The sequence below is a fragment of the Eptesicus fuscus genome, chromosome 13 (assembly GCF_027574615.1).
Source record: "Eptesicus fuscus isolate TK198812 chromosome 13, DD_ASM_mEF_20220401, whole genome shotgun sequence".
Classification (NCBI taxonomy): domain Eukaryota; kingdom Metazoa; phylum Chordata; class Mammalia; order Chiroptera; family Vespertilionidae; genus Eptesicus; species Eptesicus fuscus.
In genome coordinates this window covers 78,184,387-78,200,129 of record NC_072485.1, presented here as the reverse complement: position 1 = coordinate 78,200,129, position 15,743 = coordinate 78,184,387, and the positions used below count along the sequence as shown (strand labels likewise).

The 15,743-nt window shown below is 62.4% G+C and overlaps 3 protein-coding genes across 4 annotated transcripts; 1 reads left to right on the top strand and 2 right to left on the bottom strand.

Annotated features, from left to right (window-relative positions):
* The first annotated feature begins 851 nt into the window (after positions 1-851).
* On the top strand, positions 852-7,600 carry RPS6KB2 (ribosomal protein S6 kinase B2). The gene is made up of 15 exons (XM_008147029.3): positions 852-1,008; positions 1,351-1,391; positions 1,483-1,603; positions 2,111-2,179; positions 3,703-3,850; positions 4,896-4,953; positions 5,050-5,150; positions 5,255-5,345; positions 5,429-5,519; positions 5,636-5,743; positions 6,290-6,352; positions 6,449-6,526; positions 6,616-6,723; positions 6,820-6,932; positions 7,193-7,600. Exons 1-15 carry the CDS (start codon positions 931-933, stop codon positions 7,380-7,382), a joined length of 1,458 nt encoding a protein of 485 aa, XP_008145251.1. The 5' UTR covers positions 852-930; the 3' UTR covers positions 7,383-7,600.
* Positions 7,601-7,691: 91 nt separating this feature from the next.
* Positions 7,692-9,957, bottom strand: PTPRCAP (protein tyrosine phosphatase receptor type C associated protein). The gene is made up of 2 exons (XM_028153786.2): positions 9,661-9,957; positions 7,692-8,545 (listed from the first exon to the last, which is right to left on the bottom strand). The coding sequence occupies exons 1-2, from the start codon at positions 9,661-9,663 to the stop codon at positions 7,919-7,921; spliced, it is 630 nt and encodes a 209-aa protein (XP_028009587.2). The 5' UTR covers positions 9,664-9,957; the 3' UTR covers positions 7,692-7,918.
* Positions 9,958-10,102: 145 nt separating this feature from the next.
* On the bottom strand, positions 10,103-15,343 carry CORO1B (coronin 1B). 2 transcript variants are annotated; one of them, XM_054725117.1, is made up of 11 exons: positions 15,257-15,343; positions 14,314-14,516; positions 13,828-13,950; positions 13,593-13,722; positions 13,284-13,465; positions 13,077-13,196; positions 12,326-12,430; positions 12,106-12,251; positions 11,833-11,890; positions 10,747-11,025; positions 10,103-10,586 (listed from the first exon to the last, which is right to left on the bottom strand). In XM_054725117.1, exons 2-11 carry the CDS (start codon positions 14,512-14,514, stop codon positions 10,461-10,463), a joined length of 1,470 nt encoding a protein of 489 aa, XP_054581092.1. In that variant the 5' UTR covers positions 14,515-14,516; positions 15,257-15,343; the 3' UTR covers positions 10,103-10,460. The 2 variants fall into 2 exon arrangements, with proteins under 2 accessions (XP_054581092.1, XP_054581091.1); XM_054725116.1 differs by lacking the exons at positions 14,314-14,516; positions 15,257-15,343 and adding an exon at positions 14,052-14,305.
* Positions 15,344-15,743: the final 400 nt, after the last annotated feature.

Genomic DNA, 15,743 nt, shown 5'->3' with positions numbered 1-15,743 from the left:
CCCCTGAGATCTATACATACAAGATTAAATCTACTCACCCAGGCCTCATCTGGTCCAATTCACCCCCACAGAGCCCCATCCAATAAGAATGCATGCCCAAATCTAAAGTCACAGACCAGGGTTGGTGTGTTCGTTCGTTCATGCATGCATTCATTCATTCATTCATTCTTTTAACTAAGTTTTATTAAGCGCCTATTCCATATCAGGTAGCCGGATTACAAAATGTGCTTAAATTGGCAGCAGAGCAAATTCCAACACAAGCCTATATTTACAGGTGGATGAATGAGACACAAGTCCTTTCTGGCAGGAACCTGGCAACAAAGCCTGGCAGTAAGTTGGGCACGGAGCAGTCACCGAGTAAATGCTCTGACCTGCAGGGTCCTGGAACACGGACGCACGGAGACAGAACACGGAGGTACGGAGGCACGTTAGGGAGACACTGATGCAGCCGCCTCCCTTTCAGGGGCGAACAGAGAGAAGACGTGACCTGCCCAATCGCCACCCAGCCAGCTTGGCAGCGAAAGGCTCAACAGGGCTGGAAATTGCATTTATTTACACTCACACCTGTATGCGCGTCCGGCTCCGCCCCATTCAAGCTCTCTAAGAGCCAAGATGGGCGCCTCCCAGGCCGCCCGGCCCGGTGCCTCTCCCGGAGAGCTGTGCTGGGAAGACTGAAGGTTTCGACAGAGGGTTCCGCAGGTTTTGGCATCCTGGTAACCTGGAACTACAATTCCCGAGAAGCCTTGCGACGGACGCCATATTTTCTCCTCGCTAGGGCAAAGCGGCCGACTCCAGGGAGGGAGATGCCTTGCGTAATCGGCGCGCGCGGCCGCAGTCGACGTCGCCGAGAGATAACGTGGAGGCCCGACCCGGGCTGTCAGTCACTGCGCGGCTGGTACGCGCCGAGGGGCCCGCGGGGCCGGCGCCGCCATGGCGGCCGTGTTTGACCTGGACCTGGAGACGGAGGAAGGCAGCGAGGGCGAGGGCGAGCCAGAGTTCAGCCCCGCGGTGAGTGGTCCTCCCGGGCGCGGCTGGATCCCAGAGCCGATCGCAGCACCCAGGCGATGGGATCGCCCCGGCTCCCCCCATGAGTGGACTCCGCTCCTGCAGACCCCGATCTTCCTCAGATCCCGGCCCCTGTTAAGCTCCTTCCCCACCGTCACCCCGACCTGCCTTCCAGGACCTACCCGCGATCCTTCCTTTTCTCTGCTCTCGTCCTGTCCTCCCAGTCCTGGCCCGTCACCTGCCAGCTCCCATTCCTGTCCCCTTCCTCTCCTGGGCCAAGCAGCCCAGCTTGTGGGGGCGGAATCCTGGCACCTCCCCTGCCTCTGACCCCTCGGTTTCTCACAGGACGCGTGTCCCCTCGCCGACTTGAGGGCGGCTGGCCTGGAGTGAGTGATGGTCGTGTTGGGGGAGGAGGGCATGGGACAGGGAACCTGGGGAGTATGGAGCCTTGCCCCCATCGCCCTCCTGTGTCCACAGGCCCGTGGGGCACTATGAGGAGGTGGAGCTGACGGAGACCAGTGTGAACCCCGGCCCCGAGCGCATTGGGCCCCACTGCTTTGAGCTGCTGCGTGTGCTGGGCAAGGGGGGCTATGGCAAGGTACTGGCCCCACCTCCTTCCTCACAGGCTTTGCAGCAAAGGGTCCAACAAGCGAGGCTTGTAAATCCGGAGCCTCCCACAGAACTCGGAGGTAGAAGCATAAAGGGTGGAGGGCAAATCCTTTTAGAATCGGACTTGAAATCTTTACTGCCCCACCCTGAGGTGGGCACCAGCCTCTAGGTCCCCGTGCTTCAGGGTGGGGCGTTTTTTAAAAAAATATATATTTTATTGATATTTTACAGAGAGGAATAGAGCGTTAGAAACATTGATGAGAGAGAAATATCGATCAGCTGCCTCCTGCACACCTCCTATTGGGGATGTGCCCGCAACCAAGGTACATGCCCTTGACCGGAATCGAACCTGGGACCCTTCAGTTCTCAGGCCGACGCTCTATCCACTGAGCCAAACCGGTCAGGGCCAGGGTGGGGCGTTTTTTGGCGGTGGGGTGGGGCCTTTTGAAGATAGGGTGTAGAGAGGGAAGTTGATCCTGTCTTCCCTGCCCTACAGGTGTTCCAGGTGCGAAAGGTGCAGGGCACCAACTTGGGCAAAATCTATGCCATGAAGGTCCTGAGGAAGGTGAGTTATCCGTTCAGCCAACACACCTGCCATTCCCCACGTGCTGCACTAGGTTTGGGGAGGACAGCAGGGAACATGATGGAGGAGACAGGCCTGTCTTGGGCGTTTGCTGGTCTGTTGTCAGTTGTGATCACAGTCATGCCCCACCTGATGAGGGCGTACACTCTGAGCAATGCAGTGTTAGGCAATCTCATTGTCGTACGAACATCGCAGAGTGCACTTACACAAACCCAGACGGTCTCACCGGCTGCACGCCAGACAATATGGCAGAGCCTGTCGCTCCTGGGCTGCCAGCCTGTACAGCACATTACTGTACAAAACAGCACAAGGTTCAGTCAAACACAAGAGAAAGTGATGCAATCCAGAGATGCTGTAAATGAGATGTATGAGGCTGCTGCGGTGTCGCAGGGCAGACTGTTGTATGGCAAACTTTTTTTTTATAAGTAGAAAGAGCACCCTCTAAAATAGAGAGAAAAAGTATAGTATAGCACAGTGGTCGGCAAACTCATTAGACAACAGAGCCAAATATCAACAGCACAACGATTGAAATTTCTTCTGAGAGCTGAAAACCGACTTCTGCGCATGGGCCACGAAGATTCAATCGCACTGTACGAGTGCGCCCGCACGTGGTATTTTGTGGAAGAGCCACACTCAAGGGGCCAAAGAGCCGCAGTTTGCCAACCACTGGTATAGCACATACATAAGTCAGTAACATAGTCATTTATTATTGTTCGCAAATATGTACTCTACATAATTGTGGGTACCATGTTTTTTTAAATCCTCACCGGAGGATATTTCTCCATTGATTTTTAGACAGAGTGAAAGGGAGGGAGGGAGGGAGGGAGGGGGAGAAACACCGATGTGAGAGAGATGCATAGATTGGCTGCCTCCCGTACATGCCCCAGCCAGGCCCAGGAATTGAGGCTGCAACCGAGGCACATGCCCTTGACTGGGGATCGAACCCACGACCCTTCAGTCCTCGGGCCGATGCTCTAACCAACAAGCCAAACCATCCAGGGCAGTGCTATACTTTGATGTACTTGGCAGCACAGTGGGTCTGTTTGCACCAGCATCACCACAAACATTCGGGGAATGGGCTGCGCTAGGACTTTACCTCATCGCTAGGAGATAGGAATTTGTAGCTTCATTATGCTCTATGGGACCACCATCATAGATGTGCTTTGTTGTTGACTGAAATGTCAGCATGTAGCACATGACTGGGTGTTGTTTGGGCATTAATTCTCGACCGTGGGCAGTCTTGGCCCCAGGGGACATTTGGCAATGCCTGAACACATTTTGGAATCATGACTAGAGAGGGTGCCAATGGTACCCAGGGGGTAGAGACCAGGGACGCTGCAGTGCACAAGGCAGCCCCCCACACCAAGGAGCTGCCTGCCCAACGTGTCGGCAGTGCTGAGGTTGAGAAAACGCTAGAGGTTGAGAGAGGGTGGCTGAAGGATACTGGCTGGAGGGACCGAAGGAGCCCCAGGCACCCACCTTCTAACCGACTCCTGCCTCTCCAGGCCAAAATTGTGCGCAACGCCAAGGACACGGCACACACACGGGCTGAACGAAACATTCTGGAGTCGGTGAAACACCCCTTCATTGTGGAACTGGCCTATGCCTTCCAGACTGGTGGCAAACTCTACCTCATCCTCGAGTGCCTCAGTGGTATGAGGGGGCCCGGCGAGGGCATGGGCAGGGCCCGGGAACCAGCACAGGGAGGTCTGGGGGTCTGAGGGAAGCCTGGAGAGCTGTGGTGTGTAGGACAGCTAGGGGGCCCCCCACACCCATCTGTCAGTCTCTGTCCATCCCTTTATTCGTTCGTTCATTCATTCATTCATTCAGCAAACATCTATCTAATGCCTATTGTGTCCCTCGCCTGTGTTGGGGGTGGATGGGAATGTGGAAGTTTGTTTAGAAGTCTAGAGGGCTGTTCTCCATTTCCACTGTCCCTTCATGTCCTGTTCCTTCCTCCTGTGTGTCCTGCATCCAGTCAGGTCCCAGAGCCAGTTAGGCCATTCTCTGCCATGACCTCCATCCTCTCCACTCTTCCAGGGGCACGGGGTGGGCACAGTTGTGTCTTAACTCCGGCTCAGCCTCTCCTAGTGTCTCCTCCATTAACTCCCAGGGTCGTCGTCTCAGAGCCTGGCATTGTTCCCAACACTCCTCAGAATTCATGGCTCCCTGTAACTGCCCGGATACAGCCTGACCTTGGCCTGGCCTCTCCTGGGGCCTCCTGTTCGCCATGGAGCGGTCCAGGCCTGCTTTCCCTGCTCCCCCATCTGCACCCAGGAGCCCTGTGAGCTCCAGCCCCTGAGTGCCATCTCAGCATCCCCTTTAAGTCCCACTGCTGCCATGCCTTCCTGTCCCCTCACCTGGGGATTGATTTTGTCCTCCTTTGTCTCCTCTGTGAGGTGTTTTGGGGTTAAGCTCTCAGAGCTGTCGCCTCCGTCTGGCATGTCTTCTCCCGTTAGACTGAGCGTCCTGAGGGCCATGGCTGGGTCTCTTACCTCTGTCCCAGCTTCACCCAGCACAGGGCCAGGCACCGAGTAGGCGTCGGTAGATGTTTGCTGAATTGAATTGAACCCCACGGCAGCTCTGTGAGGCAGGTAGGGCGGGAATTGTGAGCCCCACTCCCCCAAGAAGAAACCAAGACTCGGAGAGCAAAGGAGCTGGGCCCCAGCACACAGCTGCTGACGTGTTTGTGTCGCAGGCGGCGAGCTCTTCACACACTTGGAGCGAGAGGGCATCTTCCTGGAAGACACGGCCTGGTGGGTGCTCCTTCCTGCCTCTCCTGGGGCTCCAGGGAGCGCGAGGGCCTGCCTTCCCCACGTCACTCTTGCCCTCACCCTGTCCCGTGTCTGCAGTTTCTACCTGGCAGAGATCACACTGGCCCTGGGCCACCTCCACTCCCAAGGCATCATCTACCGGGACCTCAAACCCGAGAACATCATGCTTAACAGCCAGGGTGCGCGTGTGCAGTCGTATCCACCGGTCAGAACCTGCGGGGAGGGCTGAGGAGCCCGTGGGGTGGCCTGGGGCCCTGACCACTCCTCCAACATGCCTCCTCAGGCCACATCAAACTGACGGACTTCGGGCTCTGCAAGGAGTCCATTCACGAGGGTGTCGTCACCCACACCTTCTGTGGCACCATTGAGTACATGTAAGGGGCAGCTGGCGAGGCCCAGGGTCGGGAGGACAGCCAGGAAGGGCCTGGCACAACTGATGGTTCTACCCGGCTTCCAGGGCCCCTGAGATTCTGGTGCGCAGCGGCCACAACCGGGCGGTGGACTGGTGGAGCCTGGGGGCCCTGATGTACGACATGCTCACTGGATCGGCAAGTCCAGCCTCCTCGGGAGGGCAGGAGTGAGGGCAGGAGGAGGTCCCTCTCCCGGGCGGGGGCAGGGCCCGGAGGGAGGCCCACAAGGCTCCTCTCACCCTCCTCCCCTCCAGCCACCCTTCACTGCAGAGAATCGGAAGAAAACCATGGACAAGATCATCAAAGGGAAGCTGACGCTGCCCCCTTACCTCACCCCGGATGCCCGGGACCTCGTCAAAAAGGTGGGCTCCCTCCTGCCCTTGGTCCGGCCCGTCTCATTTCCCAGGCCCTGCGTGGGCTCCGGAGTGCCTCTGGGTCGTGGGGAGCCAGAGCACTGCAGCTGTGCAGGGTGCCTTTGGGACGGAGGAGCCCCACTTTGCAGTCCCAGACACTGAGCTTGGGGCTTAGCTCTGACGCAGAGCAGCTGCTGACCCCAAGTCCCTCGTCCTAATTTGCAAACCGTGATGAGCTAGCCGCTCTTCCATTGAAAAGGCGGCCAGGGGCACAGGGCCGGGTAGGCCCTCACGCAGATTGGAGTTGGGTCCCCACCAAAGCACCTGGGGTGATGCCAGCAACCATGGGCCTTTGTAAAGGCTTCGTAGAGAAGGGGCCATTGGACCAAACCTTGGAAGTCTGAGCGTCAGGAGGTAGAGACCACACTCCAGAGGCCGTCCCCTCCCACTCCTCCCGCCTCTCCACTCCCTGTCCCCTCCCCAGCCAGCTCCTGGGAACACGGGGACACCGAGCACTACCTCTGTCCCAGACCCTCACTCTGTCCTGTCCTCTAGTTTCTGAAGCGGAACCCCAGCCAACGGATGGGGGGCGGCCCAGGGGACGCTGCTGATGTACAGGTGGGTCTGGAACCACCATAAGGGGGGGTGCTGGAGGGCAGAGAGAGAGCCAAGGGGGGTGAACTGTTGGCATGTTTGGGGGCGCTCTACCCACAGAGGCACCCCTTTTTCCGGCACATTAATTGGGACGATCTCCTGGCCCGCCGTGTGGACCCCCCTTTCAGGCCCAGTCTGGTGAGTGGTGGGCCCATGGGCCCAGGGGTGGGTGGAGGACCCCCATTTTGGACACCCCTTGACCCCTCCCCACTCGGGTCTGCCCACAGCAGTCAGAAGAGGACGTGAGCCAGTTTGACACCCACTTCACGCGGCAGACACCAGTGGACAGTCCAGACGACACGGCCCTCAGCGAGAGCGCCAACCAGGCCTTCCTGGTATGGTCTGGGCGGCCTGCAGGTTCTGGGGACACGGGCGGGATTGGCTGAGGAGCAGTGGCTGCTGAGCATCGCCTGCCCTGCCTCTGCCCCCAGGGCTTCACGTACGTGGCGCCCTCCGTCCTGGACAGCATCAAGGAGGGCTTCTCCTTCCAGCCCAAGCTGCGCTCCCCCAGGCGCCTCAACAGCAGCCCCCGGACCCCCATCAGGTACTCAGGGCAGAGGGGAGCCTAGGGCTGGGCCAGGAGGCCAGTTCGAGCTGTGGCTCTGCCCTCAAGCCCAGGGCTGCCCTGGCTGAGGCTCTTAGCCAGCATTAGCCTCAGCTTCCCATTCACCTCGGGGACACCTTGTGGCAGGAGCTGCCTGGGGGGAACTTGCCCGCACAGCCTATGTACCCAGGCAGGTGGGGAAGTCAGCCCTCCTGCCCTGGTGCCAGGAGGCGCTGACTCTGCCTTGGTTTCCCCTGCAGCCCCCTGACGTTCTCACCCTTTGAGGGGTTCCGGCCCAGCCCCGGCCCACCAGAGCCCATGGAGCCCCCTCTACCTCCTCTCCTGCCACCACCGCCACCACCACCACCCTCGAGCACTGTCCCCCTCCCCATCCGACCCCCCTCAGGGAAAAAGAAGTCCAAGAGGGGCCGTGGGCACCCTGGGCACTAGGAGGGTGGGCAGGGATGAAGCCAGCTACTGAGGCTCCTCCCTGCAGCCCAAGAAGGACCCCAGGGGACGTTGGGGTACAGGAGTGAGTGTGTGTGAGAGCGTGTCTCTGTTGGGAGTGGCCATGCCCCCGAATCATGAGCCGGGGCTGGCTGCGGGGGAGGGCCTCCCGCCGCTGAGCTGTGTGCTCGCAGAAATAAAGGATCAGATCATGGCACCGACCTGGCTCTTCCTTTGGCCGTCTGGGGGCAGGAGTGGGCAAGGTCGTGCCAGAGGAGCGTCTGCTCAGGGACAGAAGGGCCACCACAGGGCCAAGGGCTGGAGGACTTTATTTCAGAGGGCGGCTCAGGGCCCAGGGATGAGTGCCCTTCCTGGAGGGGGCAGAGATGCGCAGCCTTGGGGACAAAACTGAGGGGCGGAGTGACAGTCTGAGGCTCTCCGTGTGGAGGTGACAGTGAGGTCCAGGGCAGGCAGTCTCCAGTCAGGGCAGCTGGGGAAGCAGAGGCGCAGCGACCGGGATGTGACCCCAGGGCTGGCCCCTACAGTGCGGTGACATGGAGGCCCTTGCCCCCAGCAGCCCCAGCACTGTCGTCCCAGGCGGCGCTGCCAGCAAAGGCGTGCAGGTCGCTCAGCAGGGCCTCGGCGCTGCCGGCTGAGCCTTGCAGCTCCTTGGAGCTGAGGCCCAGGCCCCCTTCAGTGTCGCCGGAGTCACGGCCGCGCGCTTCCTGTGCGGGCCCTGGGCCGTGCTGTGGGCTGTGCTGCTCTCCACGCCGCTGCTCCTCTTCCTGGGGCTTGGCCTTCTCCGGGCCACCACCAAGGCTGTAGTCTTCCTCGTCCTGCTCGTCCTCCTGCTGCTCTGGGTCCTCATCTGGTGACTCCAGCTCCGCCCGGGCCCGGAGCCAGCGGCCTGGTGGACTGGCCCAGAGCAAGCGGCGGGTGCGGCCCCACAGCGCAGCTCCCAGGCGGGCCGGGTGGTAGTAGCCTCCGGAGTCCCGGCTGAGGCGGCGCCAGGCCAGGGCCAGGCCGGTGGCCAGCAGAAGGAGCAGCAGCAGCAGCAGGACCACAGTGACGGAGCTGGAGCCCACGGTGTCCTTGGCACGGCCACCGGAGCCCAGGACCCCTGGCAGGGCCAGCAGCGTCCCAAGCCCGAGGGCACAGGGCAGGTCCTGTGGGGAGACAGGCAGGGCTCATCACCAGGCCATGGGCAGGCTGGGTGACTGGGTCCTCGGTTGCCTTTTGGGCAAAATGGGGACAGTGGAGCAGAAAAGCCCAAGTTCTTGCTTGGTCAACGAGGCTCTTGCCCTATGAGACCTGTCCACCTCCCTCCCGCTGCACCTTATAAGCCTGCTCTGTGGGGGGCTCAGAGGGCAGACTCTGCCGGAATGTCCCGTCCCTCCTCCGCTTCCTGCCGGCCACATGGCTCGCCTCACCTGAGCTCTGAGAACCTCAATGAGGCCTCACCTGACCTGGATCACCACCCTGCCCTCATCCCTGCAGCCCAGCCCAGCTCCACTACCCACCCCCCACTCCTAGCCCAATGGGAATGCTACTTGTTTATTAGGTTTATCCCCCCCCCCCCCCCCCCCCCCCCACACACACACCAGAATTAACTGCAGGAAGACGGTGTTCTTTCTGGCTCAAGCACCTAAAAAATTCCTGGCACATAGTAGGTGCTCAATAAATGGTTGACTGTCAGACTGCCGGGCCGGCAGGGGTGGGGGTGGGAGGGAGCCTGCAGGTTGGTGTTGGGCTGGCTTTTCCTGAGGCCTGGGATGGAGGAACCAGTCCCAAGGCAATTGCTTACTGTCCACTTGGCCAGATCCCAGAAAGGGGGTCCCTGAGACTCCTCTTCCCCCCCAGCTCTGCTACTGCCCCAGCTACAGCATTTCCGTTCAGTTTAACTTTCTGTCCCTGGGGGCCTCAGGGGCTGGGGGAGGCGGGTGCAGCTGCCAGAGGAAGCCTGCGGTTGGAACAAGGCAGGTGGGGGTGTTGGGGGGAAGGGTGCAGAGGTACAAACAAGACTCCCTCCCGGGCAGGCTCACCAGCAGAGCAGGGGAGGGTCTTGGGGGGTCTTTAAGCAGGTCTGGGTCACAACCCGAGTCCCAGGGTGGCCCAGCTCTGAGGCGAAGGGAAAGGCCCAGCTTCTGCCCCACACCTGTCCCGGCTCTCTGTTCTGTGCTCTGCCGGGACCGGTTGCTTTTAGCCCCACTGGGGGAATCCTTCCTTAACTCCCTCTGACCTGTCACCCCCACCCAAGGACCCAGCGGGCTCCAACGCTCACCATGGGTCCGCAGGCTTCTCAGCGCTGGGTGCCCACCTCTAGCTCCAGCTGTACCGAGTGAGAAGTGAGCTCGCGCGCGCTCAGCTACAGCTAGGGGTTACTTGGCGCTTCCGCTTCCTGCCCACGAGACCCCACCCAGCCCTCTCCGCCACAGGCCCCTTGAGCCTCTTGGGACCACCCTGACCCGCACAGGCCTCTCGCTGGGCCGGGCTGGGCTGTGGGGCCTGTGACCAGGCCTCCAAGAGGAAGTGGGCAGCCAGCTCAGCCGGATATGGCCCTAAAGGTTCCCACATGTCTTCTGCCTCAGTCTTCAGGGAAGAATTCAGGGAAGCTGACGGTGGGGGATGCTCACGGCCCCCAGACCTCTCTCAAGTTGATGATCCCTGCGGCCTCATCTGTCCCCTTTTCTTCTCCCAGCCCCACCTGCAGCAGAATGGCAAACTGGCTTTTAGAAAGAGAATTTTATTTGGAATGAAAATATAGAGCCCATCCCTCCTACTCCTCCAAGGAGGGAGCGGGGGCTGGGTAGGAGTGGGGAGATGGTCCCTCAGAGTATAAGCTTGTGTTGGTACAAAAATGCTCCACAGTAACAATGACAAAAGCCAGGCAGCTCCAGCCTGGGCCACAGGATGGGTCAGGGTGTGGACTGGCCCTTGAACCTGCCCCAGAGGCCCTCAGCAGGGGGCAGGGGACAGCCAGCCAGCAGTGTGACCTGATAGCAGAGGCTGAGTGAGGAGGGGGTAGAGGAGGAGGAGGAGGTGAGGTGGGAATGGCATCCGTTCGGCCTGTGGCCTGTGGTCCTATGCGTCCCCATTCTCCATGCGGCCCAGCTGCTCCTCCAGGCGGCCAATCCGCTCCCCTTGCTCCTTGACCAGTGCTCTGAGTGCCCGCAGCTCCTGCATCACCTCCTCCAGCTTGCCAGCCTCCTGCAGGGACATGGGGGGGTCAGGGGTCACAGAGCTGTAGCCCTCCCTCAATCATTAGCAGGCAGGGAGGGGCCTGAGGCTCAGAGATAAACAGCAAATGGTTCAGGCACACACAGCACACCGGGCCTTCCCAACACCACCCAGACCGCCCAGCACATACCCCAGCTCCGGCGATGCTGCTGCTGGGGGCGGTCGTATTGGTGGAGGCTGCAGGTATGGAGGCCCCCGGGCGAGTGGAGCCAGGGGCCGCGGCAGGCCGGCTGTCAGATAGCACGTTGCGCCGGCTGACCTTCAGGTCCCGATGTTTGCTGGGCACGTAGGCCTCCCGCAGGGAGATGAGGATGGGGTCTGCATCCCGCCCGCTCACCCACTCCTCCGCCTCCAGGGCCGCCTCGGGCCCTGCCGTGTCAGGGTACAGATCATCCTGGAAGAGGTCCGACTGGGCAGGGGGTGAGGGGGGTTGGGATCAGCTGGGGCCCACCATCAGCGTCCTCTTGTCTGGACTCTAGGTGGCCACCTCCTCATCACTCTCCTGGCCTCCAGGCCTGCACCCTGTCAACCCATTCCCCAGTGGCCTGGCCCTGAGTCACCACCTGTCTAAGCTCAATCTGTCCCTTTACTTCCCTTCTGGACACCGCCAACTGCTCCCTCTGAAGCCTTCCCCAGCCTCCCTAAGCAGGGATGGGGGATTCCAGGCGCCATGGCTGTGCCCATGGGCTGTGAGCACCTGCGACAGCCCTGTCAGTCTGGTTCACAGCTCGGCTCCCTGGGACGTGCCTGGCACTGAATGGTCACTCAGCAAATGCTGGCTGGAGAAGGAGGAGACACGCCCAAAGCTCTTGGCTGGGCATCTGAGACGCAGCCACATGTGGCCTGATCCCCTCCTCCTGGGGGCCTCCACTGCAGCCAGCCTCCCTGCCCCTCTCCATTCACAGCTCTGTGCCCTGTGCCTGGCCTACTGCCCACCACTGGAGGGCCCTGCCCCAGCCACACTGCCAGCCGCCTCCGACGAGAAGACCTCCTGACTGTCTCCTGTGGTTCATCCAGAGCCGGGCCTTGGCTCTCACCCTTATCTCGGCTTGTCCCCTGCCCAGTACAGCCCAACACCTGGGGACACACTGGTGTTTGTCCAGCCCACTGACTGCACCCACACCCAGCAGGCCTCACCCCACATGGCCTGTCTGCTGGAGAAGGGAGTGGGTGCCCACACACTGCCGGGTAGGACAGGGGAACTGGGTGGCCTCACCTTTCTTGGCACAGTCATGACAATGGGCTCACACTTGCGCTCATGCAGTTTATAGAACCTGGAAAAGGGAGGGAGGGAGGAGCTGTGCATGGAACCCCCTACCAGTTCTCCTGGCTCCCTCTACTCCCCACTTCCAGTCCTCACCTAGCCCCTCCAAGGCTGATTCCCTCACCCCAGGGCCTCCTAAGCAGTCTTCTATAATTTGACCTCTCAACCCTGCCCCTAGGCCACTCCCGCTCCCCCAAAGCCAGCTGCCTAGGTGGCCCCTCTTACCGGGCGATCTCGCACTTGCTGACCTCCAGGCCCCGCTTGGGCATGCTGCCCATGCCCCTCTGGGGCTCTTTGCTGGTGAACGTGTTCAGGAAGTGGATGTAAGGGGACTCGTCTGTGATCTCAAAGTACCGGATGCTGGAGTCACCCTGTGGGGTGGGTGGGAACAGGTCTCAGTGCTCGGGCATCCCTCTTCCCTGTCCACCAGGCCGCCCAGCCTCACCTTGCCGCACACGTAGACCACACTGGTGTCAGGGTCATAAAAGGGCAACAGGGCCCCGTTGCTTGAATCCAGCTCCTGCAGGGCCATGGGTTCTTCGAGGTTTGCCTGGCATGGAGGGTAGGGTGCAGTCAGGCCAGGCCAGGCCACACTCCCCTCCCCCCTCCATGTCCCAGCGCTCCATCGGGGCTGCCCCAGCCGGCCTCCCATACCAGGCCGGTGGGTTCTCTCCCACCTCTAAGCCTTTGCCTACATAGTGTGCCCCGCCACGCCCTCCTGGCTCCCCTCTGCTCCCAGGGTCCTACTTCCCTGGCCTTCGGACTACTCCCAGGCCACTGAGCCAGTGCTGACCATCCCCGCCACGTGGGAGCTGGGGTGCCAGGAAGCATCAGCCTGTCTCAGGGGCCCTGGGAGATCAGGATACAGAGTACAGCCGTGGACAGAGCACTTCAGGGGAAGGGCTGGGCGGCTTCCTGGAGGAGGGGCCTCTGCACTGGGTCTCAAAGGGCAGCTGGGGAGGAGCAGGCAAGCAAAGGAGGGAAAGACCCTCCAGTTGGTAGGAACAAAGTGAACGAAGACTCGGAGGTAGCTGGAGGCACAGGGGAGGCCTGAGAGCAGGCGGCGGGAACAGGAGAGCCTCAGGTGCTAGGCTGAGAACCTGGGAACCGCAGGTCTCTCCAGGGTGACTCCCGCCCTCCCCGCCCGGGGGGGCCAAGTCTCCAGCCTGCCACCTCAGGCCAGCCAGGCCACTCACCGGGTCCCAGAGCGCCAGCTGCCGCTCGCTCATGCGGCTGAAGCCTGTGGTGAACACCTTGCCATCGGCCAGAAAGATGGCCCGCATGGGCCGAGCCCCTTCGTGAGCCCTCTCCCGCTCCTGTGGGGGGTCACGGTGGTCAGTGCGACGCCTGAGTAGAGCCCCTTGGCCCGTTCACTGCCCCCCTCGGCCTCCAGGGCCACATACCGCCACCAAGGTGCCCCGGCGGGGGTCGATGATGCGCACGCTCTTGTCCTTGCACGCGGAGCAGAAGAGGCTGCCATTGCGGTTCCAGCTGACGTTGTAGATGAGGTCGGGGTGCAGGCTGTCCAGGCGGTACAGCTCCTCCGCCGTGCCCACGTTCCAGATGACCACCACGTTGTCACAGCCTGCCAGGTGGGGGGACGTCAGCCCACCGGGCCCCCTTGGAGCACCCTCAGATGGGCCTGGGAGGAGGTGTGGGGGTTCCAGAGCTGTGCAGAGAGGACGTGGGCGAGGGCGGGGGAGTGTGCAGACCTGCGCTGAGCAGCACGTTGCGGGCCGTCGGGTGCCAGGTAACGATGCCCACGCGCTTGGTGTGACCCTCCAGCACCACCACCGGCTCCGTCAGCGGGGAGACCAGCCCGTTCTCTGGGATCTGCCACACCTGTGGGAGGGGCGAGGCTGCCAGCTAAGGCCTGCGCTCGGCCACGCTGCCAGCGGCCTCGAACCACACCTGCGACCCTGGGCCCACCACAGCCCCGCACCTCACCATGACCGTGCAGTCCTCTGAGCCACTGGCAATGACTTCGTCGTTGTGGGGACACCAGTCGATGTCCAGGACAGGGCCCGTGTGCCCACACACTGTCGGGTAGGCCTTGTCAATGCGGCCCGTCTGCAGGCACGAGGGGGGACAGTCAGGGAGGACTCCGGGCTCCCGAGCTCCCCCCCTCCCAAAGCCTCAGGCTTCCCCTCCACGGAGCAGGAATGATGCACCTGGCCTGGCCCACAGGTGGCCCAGACGTGACTGCTCTTCCTGGCCCACCTCTCCCTCACGGGCACCACCAGGTGAGCAGGAAATGTTGGTGGCCTTGACCCTGACTCAGTAGCAATAAAAGACTTTCTCCTTCTGGGAGAAACGTGGATTATGACACCTTCCCGGCAGTGTGGGGATGGGCAAGATGTGGGCTGTGGCTGTGGGTCTGGTAGGCGTGGCCAAGCCATGTCCAGTCCTTCCCCCAGCCCTCAGGGGCCCCACCTTGCTGAGGGGGAGCACCAGGAAGGCGCCCCCACCGCTGGCCTCCACAATCACCGCCAGGAACTTGGGGTTGACTGCGCAGAAGGTGCTGTCCCAGGTGACACGGGACACTCGAATGTCTTCATAACACTGGTCATTCTTGACCGGCTGCCCGAACACATGCCGGAATTTGCTCTGCCGAACCACCTTTCGGAAGGACATGTCTGCAGTGTGCAGAGGCCCGGTCAGCTCCCACCCAGCGCAGCAGCCCCCAGCCTCCCAGGGCTGCCTGAAGCGGGGCGGAGGGATGCCACTGGGGCCTGGCTCTCAGTTTCCCCTTGCAGGATGGGGTCACAGGTGCAGGCCCGGCTGCCTGCCCCAGGGGAAGAGGGAATGCTGAGCCCTGGGAGCCTGGCAGGACCCTTCCCTGGGCCCCTCGCTGGCTCTGGTATGTGTGGGGGGAGCAGGGGGCGGAGGGCCAAAGCCAGAGCGGGCTTAGCTTCTCCGCGGGTCCCAGTCCATTCCCAGCAGGCTCCTTCCGCCCAGGGTTCGGGAGCTGGGTGATGAGGGGGGCGCACAGAGGGGGTAGGGCAGGTCTCCGCTGTTGGGGCCGCGCTAGGCCCCAGGGCCGAGTCCCAGGGAACGTGCAGAGCCCGCAGGAATGTGCAGGGACCCCAGGCCGGCCCGGGGGGCCTGGCAGGGCTGGGCGGGGGTCGGGAAGCCGCAGAGCATCCCTGAGCCGCCTCGGAGCGGGGTCCCAGGTAAACCGGGAGCCCGACTGCCAGGGACCCCGGCCCAGGAGAGGAGGGGCTGGGTGGCCAAGGGGAGTTGGGACCGAGGGTGGGGCACCGCGGAGGGGAAGGGCTCCCCGGACTCGCGACCTCCCACCCGGGCCCCCCGCGGCCCCGCCCCCGCAGCTCCGCCGCCCCCCGTCTGCGCCCCCAGCCCCGGCCTCGGCGCTCACCGGGGGCGCCGGGGACTGCGGCACCGGCCTCGGGCGGCTCCGGATCCCAGCCTCTGGGAAGCAGGAAGCGGGAATCAGGAAGTGACAGAGGAGAGGGGCCAGGGGCGGGGCGGGGCGGGGCCAGGGGCGGGGCCTGGGTCACGCGCGGAGGGGCGGGGCAGGAGGCTGCGACGGTGCCTGGAGGCCCGAGCGCGGGGGCGCCGGGGCGCGGGGGGCGCGGGGGGGGCGCGGGGCGGGGCCTGGACGGGCCTGGGAGCCCCGCCCCGCAGGCCCCCAGTCGCTCTGGGGCTGAGGCCTGGGAGCCCGAGGGCCGCACGGGAGGGGCAGTCCCGGCCCTTCCAGGAGTGGATGGAGACCTGCCCCTCCCAACCTCGCACCCCAATGCACGCTTCGGGGCCCCCAGGCCATCCACCCACTCCAAAATGCATTATCGACTGGGACGGCCGACGTGTGGCCGTGCCTCTTGCTAAGTTACAGCAGAATCCCT